This window comes from Diaporthe citri (genome assembly GCF_014595645.1).
Source record: "Diaporthe citri strain NFHF-8-4 chromosome Unknown scaffold_6, whole genome shotgun sequence".
NCBI classification, from domain to species: Eukaryota; Fungi; Ascomycota; class Sordariomycetes; order Diaporthales; family Diaporthaceae; genus Diaporthe; species Diaporthe citri.
The window spans coordinates 1,699,865-1,708,150 of record NW_025064851.1 but is presented as its reverse complement, the minus strand read 5'-3'; the positions used below and the strand labels follow the sequence as shown (position 1 = coordinate 1,708,150).

Genomic DNA, 8,286 nt, shown 5'->3' with positions numbered 1-8,286 from the left:
AATAAGTATATAATTGCAATGGCTAGGCTTTTGCTTTTTAAGAGCTATTAGAATAAGTTTGCTATTAATTTGGGTGCGCTGTAATTACCTTAGGCCAAAGCTAATAAAGTATATGCTCCCTTATATAACGAGCTTAAATTAACTACGCTATTCTTAATTATTCCAAAGATATATATAAAATAAGGTTTTAATAACCTTTTTTTTGCTAAATTAAGTATGCAATAATAGCGAGAAGGTTATTCTTAAGAATATTAGTACGTATTCCGCGTTTATAGCAAACTTTTGGTATAAGGGGGGATAGCTAACCAAAGAGACAGGGGGGGGCTGCGTTTTGTTTGGGACAGACAGCAGCATGGGTACGCCTGTCAACATCAACTTGGTAATGCCGATCTTTACCAGCACGGTGGAACCGGCTACTTGATGGGCGCACACTGAATCGTTTTTCAACTCGATGAGCAGCTGGACGCAGCCTACTATGTAGGAACGAGGTCCTACTCATTATGTCATAAGTAATGACACGAATACAGATCCTCATCGAGCTTCCCTTATGATGAACGAGACAAGTGACAGTCGATAATCGCGGGCCGATTGTGGGAAGACCCATTTTCTACAGATTCCTTTTCCTGCTCCGATGTTACCCCCGTTCATCCACAAGTCCGCCAGTCTGTGGATTAATCCTGGTCATCCTGGTTAAGAAATCAAGCATCCGACGAGATGGTTAGTATCCACAGAGCTCCACCTCAGAACAAGTTACAAATGCTCATGTAAGTTTAACAGCGTTTGTGTCTCATCTGATTAACTCCACGAGTATGACTATGAAATGCTTTCATGGGTTTTATCAGACAAAGTGTTGACTATATGGTCACTCTACAGAGACGATACGAAAAGAAGAATATCGGCATAGTCGAACTGGGTCACGTAGGGCTCCGTAGAAAGACTTGTCCTGAAAACTCTCAAGGCAGCACGCTGCTTGGGCCGACAACCCCACTGCCACACACATGAAGCTGGGATCTCTGGACAAGTTGGAAAGGGGCTTGGTGGAGTGGACGTCCTCCCCGAATTTGTCAGGATAATGGATCCATCACAATCACAAATCTAGTAATCTTTTCGATCGGATGCCGATCTCTAATGCTCTGATTCATTCCTAGGTGACATCTGTATGTGCTATAAGACATAGGATATGTCCTGTGCTATCATTCCTCACGTGGCGGTTTACTCCCGATAACCCTAATAAACAAAAGACCTGGTCAACACGCGGGCCTCACTGACAAGAACGCTGGCGGTTTCGGCCGCCTTCTGCGGCGTTACGGCAACTTGCTCCAAGTCTCGGGCCACTGGTTCCTCTGTTGGTAATGCCACATATGACTGTAAGTGTAATAGTTCTCTCTCCACGGTGTCATGATTCCCTTTCCTTTCTCTCAGAGAAGTGCCCTCTGGTCTCCGGAATATATAGCTAACAGAGCCAAGACATTGTGGTCGGTGGCGGCCCATCCGGTATTATCGCCGCTACCCGTCTCGCCCAGTCTTCCAGCAAGAGCGTGCTTCTCCTCTCCCGCGGCCAAGGGCCTACCGTCGGGACCGGAGCCGTAGGCACAGTGGGGTTCAACAACACGTTGACACCTATTGACGTCCCCGGTCTCTCGACTGCTGTCACCTCGTACAACGTGGGAGACCAGCCGCTCTTCCAGGCCTACCTGTGCTCGGATGTCGACGCTTTCGCAACCTGCGTGTTTGGAGGCGGTGCTTCCATCAACTACATGGTGTTCCCTCACCCCCCGGAGCGTGACTTTGACGACAAGTGGCCCGCGGGGTGGAAGTGGGACGATGTGTCCGCCGCCGCCGACCGGGTTTGGGACCTCAACCCGGGCAACATGCTCCCCAGCATGGACGGCAAGCGGTACGACCAGGGCATGTTCGAGACTGTTTCCAAGTTCCTCGATGCCCAGGACTGGTCGGAGGTTGACCAGGTCGCGGAGCCTAACAGCAAGACCAAGGCGTACAGCTATCCCAACTGGGACATCGGCGTCTCTGGTGACTGTCAGCCTTGCTGCCGGCGGTAAAGTGGTCCTGGCTGCTGGCCCTTGGGGAACGCCTCGCATCCTATTCAACTCCGGGATCGGTCCAAACGACCAGGTTCAGACCGTTGCCGACGGAATCAGCGGTATTGCTGTTCCGCCCAAGGAGGACTGGATCGATCTCCCCGTCGGCCAGACCATCAAAGACCACCCAATCTTCAGTATTTATGTTCAGACACCTGACAACTGGACCTCGTTCAACACATCTACTGTCGTTGATGGCACCAACCTCGATGATATCGAGTTGTATACAGAGCAGGGCTCCGGTGTTCTATCGCAAGACTACCACCGCATGATCTTCTGGACGTCGAACGTGGCCTCCGACAACATCACTCGGTACTACCAGGGCAGCGTCAGCCCCCAGGTCCAGGGCCTTGTCCTGATTAAGGCCTACTTGACCCACGGCGCCACCTCCTCTGGTCAGATGGGCATCCTAGCCAACGGCACAGTCGGATACACCCAGATGCCCTACCTCCAGACCCAGGGAGACCAAGATGGCGCTCGGACTTTTGTGGAGGAGCTGCTCGAGAGCGTCACTTCCCACGGCTGGGAGCTCACCCAAGGCACCACCAACGCCTCTGCCATCCTGGCATCTCATACCCAGGGCGACCATTACGTCGGCACTGCAAATATCGGAACTGACCCCAAGACCTCTGTGGTGGATACCGACGTCAAGGTCTGGGCCACCGACAACCTGTACATCGTTGATTCCAGCATCCACGCTGATCTGCCGACCGGGAACACCCAGGCCATTACTATGGTCGTGGCTGAGGCCGCGGTGGAGAAGATTATCGCCGCGAGTAGCTAAGCTGCACGGTCGACCTCTCAACTTAAGAGACGCGACCATTGAGTGCGAGATCCGATGACTGTAGCGGCAGATAAAGGAAATATGTGTGGAAGTTGTGGGAAGTTTGTTCTAAAGTTATTCATGTAAATAAGTTCGTGTCCCAATTAATTAAGTATACCCAACTCAATACGTGCTTCTCGTTTGCAAGATTTGTGGGTATCAACTTTTTATTGCCTTTATTATTCTTAATATGGGTGATATTATTGAGTGTGCTATTGTCTCATGTCTGATTTTGCCGTCTATCCTCTGTCGTCGTTGTCGATGTCGACGACGCTGATGTGGACGAACTCGAGATTGGTGTTGATTGAGACTGGGCCCTCGCCACAGACCGCCTCTTCCAGTGGCCCATATTCCCCAATGCCCCTGACTCCCTTTGTGAAGTCTCCGCCGTTGGTAGTGGTGATCTGGGGACATCTGTCTCTGGTGTATGCTCTCCGTCGTCATCGTGGCCCGCCGGCATGCTCCCGGGCAGCTCTGCCACAAAATGCGGCACTTCCATCTCTGTTGCGGCTATGTGCATCGGCGGCATCTCTATGGCATCTCTGTCTGCCGGCGCCTCACTTAGTGCGGCCGTGCTGGCCCTCGCCCTCGAGTCCAGTTCGGCCTTGTTGTCCGCCGCAAACCCATCACTATTTGCCGGTGAGGTTTTGGAATCGCCAACACCAGACATCATGGACTCGATCCGGGTGCCGTTCTCGCGCCTCTTCCTGCGGTGCCGCCATATGAAGAAAACAACCGCGCTTACGGCGATAGCGGCGACTATCCCTCCCACGCCAATAGCTATGCCGATTATAGTGCCGGCCGGTATTCCGCTTTCTGTCCTCGAGGTGGGGTCGTCGTTCTGGGCGACGGTGTTGCTGGAAGACGACGAAGGGGTCGGCGTGTCGCCATTGCTCCCGGACGCCGCCGTGCTTTCTACCGTCGATGGCGTGGCTGTAGCTGTTGACGGCGCGGAGTAGGTCGATCCGGGGACCGTCGGGTCGGTCGCCAATATGCTAAGGTCAGACTCCTGCCAGCGGACCTGGAGGGCGAAAGCCATCTCTGAACTGTCGGTCGTATGAACGCACTTCGAGTAGCTGTAAGGATCGTTCAGGAGGCATGTGTATCCGTTCGGGCAGCAGACCCTGACGGTCTCGCCATCGAGCACATTCCCTCCAAAATATACCATCCCGCCATCGTCTGTTCGCGCCCTATCATTCGGGAAGTCGCAGCCCTTGCTGTAACCGGTCGGACATATCCCAGGCGAGTAAAAACCGAAGCTGTAGTCGTATAATGAGTGAAACTTTGGCGGCATGCACACCAGGCTCGAGAGCGGCGGCGTGACGGTGTCTGTCCAGTAAAGGCTCTGATGGGGTGACGTCAGTGGATGTGGTTCCATTTCGCGAACTCGTGTTTAGGGGGCTCACTGCGCAAAAGTCCGGAGTGGTAAAGACTGTCGTGAGAGGGCCCGCGCCGTGGTACCCGGGCACGTAGCCCAGGTCCGACGTGGTTGTTGTCATGCCGCCGTGTTGTAGCCGCGGCTTAGCGAGCCATTGCTCTGCCAGAAGTTGTCATTGAGGAGGAAACGGTTTCCCTGGAGGTGCAAAACTAGGGAACAGCATGATGGCGTGAAGTCAATTCGGGTTCGGGCGTACCAAAAACCCAACACCGCCAGCACAGACAGTGGGTTCTTGGCTAAGCGAACACGAGTCAGCGATCGAGCTGTCATTTGATTGCTCTTGGCTATAGTCGCGTCGATCAAACGGTCGACTAGCTAGGCTCGCTAGGATCGTGGTCACTCGACCGTCTATGATTTGTAGCTAGAGAATCGAAGGGACTGGTGTGTTCCAACTTTCGCATATATCTACGAGCAAATCCTGATTCGAATATCTGCTGTTTTTTCTTGTGTGCGACTTCCCTGTGAAGCGTGCACGCCAACTCAGTGACAGAGCGATAACCATCGTGAGGCGAGGGAGGAAATGCTCCGGAGCCGCCTGTCGAAGCCGACAATTCCGGGTAAATGAGCGGGTCCAGGCGTAGATCTTGAACTGCGCCGTCACCGAGGCCTCCGAGCATGTTCGGTGTATCTACCCGGTTTCCCGTGGGGTTTTTGCTCCGGCTCGACGAGAGGCCGTAACCTACCTTCCGTTGCAAATCCGAATCGATTTCGACGTGAAGTCGACGATGTCGTCAAGAGGTTGGACCTGAGTCAGGATGCATGTGTAGGTGACGGGCACCCTTGACAGTCACTGCCCCCTGAAACCCTCGCCCTTCTTCAGAGTCAGAACGGTGTTTCCTTTCAGCCGGCATGGGACGGGGGATCCGTCTTTGATCTAAGGATATTCGTGGGTCGCATGCCATACTCGCTTACTGAAGTTCCCAATGAATCGCCCGCGATGGCCTACCTATACAGCTTGTGGTAACCCGGGTACAGCTCACACACTCTATGGACCTAAAAGGCAAAATCAACATCGCGCACCTGACCCACAGTGCACTTAGTCTTCCTCTCCACAGTTCGTGGTCAGCAAGCATGTACGCCTGTTCGCTTCCTTTGTGAATGATATTCGTATTGGTGACACGCTAGTTGATCTCAAATACGCATGTGTTTCTTGGAGCATTCATCGCGAAATCTTCGCGTGTGCTGACCTGATCAGACTCGACAACCTCGGCGCTCAGTCTTAGAGATTGATTCTCAGACTCAGATGGTTGTCAAAGGTAACCGAACCCCAGTAAGGCTCCATGCCACCGTTACCCACGTTGACGTACGTGTCGGTGCCGAAAATTCCTTGTTCAGACATCGCAAGAAGCCAGTCCTTTATGTCCCCAGTGAAGTTACCCTGGTACATATCATTCTCTGGAACAAGCAAGGACGAGACAGTGATTCCTGTGTCTGTGTTCTTGCCTTGGTACAGCTTCCAGCCGTCCTTGCCAAAGAGGCTGATGGTGGCAACGGCGCCTTCTGCCCAGCCGATCGGGACCTGACCGCCTTCATACTGAAGCCACAGCATGAGCTCCTGAGCGTTGCTTGATGTCGAGTCTCCCTTCGTATCGGATGTCATGAAATCGTAGACGACGTTTCCTGAAAGTCATTGTCAGCAGAGGAGGTGACGATGCTGCTCAGATGACGTCGAGACCAACCCTTATACGCAGTTGTGTTGCTAATGGTCCATTCGTAGGTGCTAGGAATGGATGAAATAGCGCTGAGCTGAGTCTCCAGGTTTTGTGTCAAGCCAATGAACGAATAGCCCTTGACAACATTGGTCCCGACAGCCTCGTCAATGTCCCATACGCTGGACCAGTGAATCGTCTGGCCATCACCGGAGCCGGTGAAGTCAAAGTAGTCCGTGCAGCAGGACCCGGAAATATCCTTGTAGTTGTAGTTCATCGAATAGACGATCCAAGGCGTCCCTGAGATGACCTGGTAATCGTTCGGGGCCCCGCAAAACTTGGCAGTGGCAGCAGCGGAGGCCCGCTCGACGGCAGCTGCGGCAGAGCCCGTCACAGCTGTGGCTGCGACAAAGAGCGCGGCGAGGGAACGGAATGCCATTGTGGCTAAAAGAACGTGAGGCGTTTAAACGAATGAAAGAATAAGGAATCGCTGCAACTGTTCAACTTCACCACAGCTAAAGCCAAAAGTGAAAGATCGGAGTTGACCATAGATACACGAAAGCGTGCCGCCACAAGTTTTAGTAACGGTCTGTTGTTCAGTCTTGATTTTGATGACATACCGTTCGGCGTTGTCATTGGTGGGTCTTGTTTCCACCTCCAAGAAAGGAGTTGTTGCAATTAGAATTGCCCCTACCCAGATGTTTCATTTCAGTGAAACAGTAGCGGGAGACTCCTATTCAACATCACCCAATCCCAAATAAACCCCGAGCGTCTGGACTCTTGCACAGAGTCTTTTGATTTATTCACCCCGGGATTTTTGTGGCTCATCATCTTATATCACCAACTTTAATGAACGGCTCCCAGACCCGGCACTGCCGGACTTCCGCACTGCCTGCACGCCAGGGGCCCTGTTACTAGGTTCCACGTGATTGACCTCGGGATCTACGACTTCTCAAAGAACTGGTTCTTTGGCCGTGGAAGACCAAGATGTTCGCGCAGCGTTGTCCCTTCATATTCCTGCCGGAAAAGCCCGCGTCGTTGAAGTTCTGGCACCAACCTCTCGACGACGTCATCCAGACCCTGCGGCAGGAAGGGAAAGGTCACAGTGAACCCATCAGCTCCATCCTCTGCTAGCCAGCGGCCCATTTGGTCGGCGATACTCTCCGGGGTCCCTACAAAGGCCAGCCCGGCATACCCGCCGAATCGCTGCGCGAGCTGCCTGACAGTCAGTCCCTCGTCCTTCGCAAGCATGACCGCGCCCTCCCGCGCCGTCTTGCTCGCGTTGGTCTCGGGCAGGTCCTCCGGTAGCGGGCCGTCTGGGTCGAAGCCCGACGCATCAGTCCCCAGCATGATAGACAGGGACGCTATGGCGCTGTCATAGTGCACCAGGCTGTCAAGCTCGAGCCTTTTCGCCTTGGCTTCCTCGACCGTGTCGCCGACGATGATCATCGCCGCCGGGAGGATTTTAATGTGCTCGCGCCTCCTGCCTGCTGCTGCTGCGCGGTCCTTGATGTCTGCGTACAGTGCCTTCCCGGACTCCAGATCTTGTGGGGAGCAGAACACAACTTCTGCCGTCTCCCCTGCGAGCTGTCTCCCGGGCTCACTCTGGCCGGCTTGGACGATCACTGGCCAGCCTTGGACCGGGCGAGCGATGTTCAACGGCCCGCGGACGCTCAGTTCGTCTCCCTTGTGGTTGAGTGTGTGTATCTTCTCCGGGTCGACATAGATGCCGCTCTCTTGGTCACGGACGAAGGCGTCGTCGGCGAAGCTATCCCACAGTCCCGTCACGACGTCGTAGAACTCCCGGGCCCGCTTGTAACGGTCGCCGTGCTGCATGTGCTCGTCCTGGCCAAAATTCTTGGATGACTCCGGATTGCCAGTCGTGACAATGTTCCAGGCTGCTCGCCCATTACTTAGATGATCCAACGAGGCGAAACGACGAGCAATGTGGTATGGCTCATCATATGTAGTGGATGCCGTTGCCGCGAGTCCGATCTTCTCCGTCACTGCTGAAAGGGCAGAAAGTAGCGTGAAAGGCTCGAAGGATGTGACTGTGTGACTGCGCTTGAGAGCCTCGACTGGCATGTTCAGGACGGCTAAATGGTCAGCCATGAAAAATGCGTCGAATTTCGCAGCCTCCAGTTTCGTTATGAATGACTTCAAATGCCCCAGGTTGAAGTTGGCATCGGGAAAAGAACCAGGGTACCGCCATGCTCCAGTATGGAGACTCACAGGTCGCATGAACGCGGTGAGGTGCAGTTTCTTCGAGTCGGACAT

The 8,286-nt window shown here is 53.7% G+C and overlaps 4 protein-coding genes across 4 annotated transcripts; 1 reads left to right on the top strand and 3 right to left on the bottom strand.

The window, feature by feature from the left end:
* Positions 1-714: 714 nt before the first annotated feature.
* Positions 715-2,883, top strand: INS49_012499 (uncharacterized protein; the record flags this gene model as incomplete). Its single annotated transcript, XM_043173202.1, has 4 exons — positions 715-764; positions 1,273-1,367; positions 1,468-2,037; positions 2,063-2,883. The coding sequence occupies 4 exons, from the start codon at positions 715-717 to the stop codon at positions 2,881-2,883; spliced, it is 1,536 nt and encodes a 511-aa protein (XP_043022499.1).
* A 278-nt stretch (positions 2,884-3,161) lies between these two features.
* Positions 3,162-4,421, bottom strand: INS49_012498 (uncharacterized protein; the record flags this gene model as incomplete). Its single annotated transcript, XM_043173201.1, has 3 exons — positions 3,162-3,326; positions 3,416-4,267; positions 4,329-4,421. The coding sequence occupies 3 exons, from the start codon at positions 4,419-4,421 to the stop codon at positions 3,162-3,164; spliced, it is 1,110 nt and encodes a 369-aa protein (XP_043022498.1).
* Positions 4,422-5,579: 1,158 nt separating this feature from the next.
* On the bottom strand, positions 5,580-6,448 carry INS49_012497 (uncharacterized protein; the record flags this gene model as incomplete). The annotated part of the gene is made up of 2 exons (XM_043173200.1): positions 5,580-5,980; positions 6,040-6,448. 2 exons carry the CDS (start codon positions 6,446-6,448, stop codon positions 5,580-5,582), a joined length of 810 nt encoding a protein of 269 aa, XP_043022497.1.
* Positions 6,449-6,951: 503 nt separating this feature from the next.
* Positions 6,952-8,286, bottom strand: INS49_012496 (uncharacterized protein; the record flags this gene model as incomplete). Its single annotated transcript, XM_043173199.1, has 1 exon — positions 6,952-8,286. The coding sequence occupies one exon, from the start codon at positions 8,284-8,286 to the stop codon at positions 6,952-6,954; it is 1,335 nt and encodes a 444-aa protein (XP_043022496.1).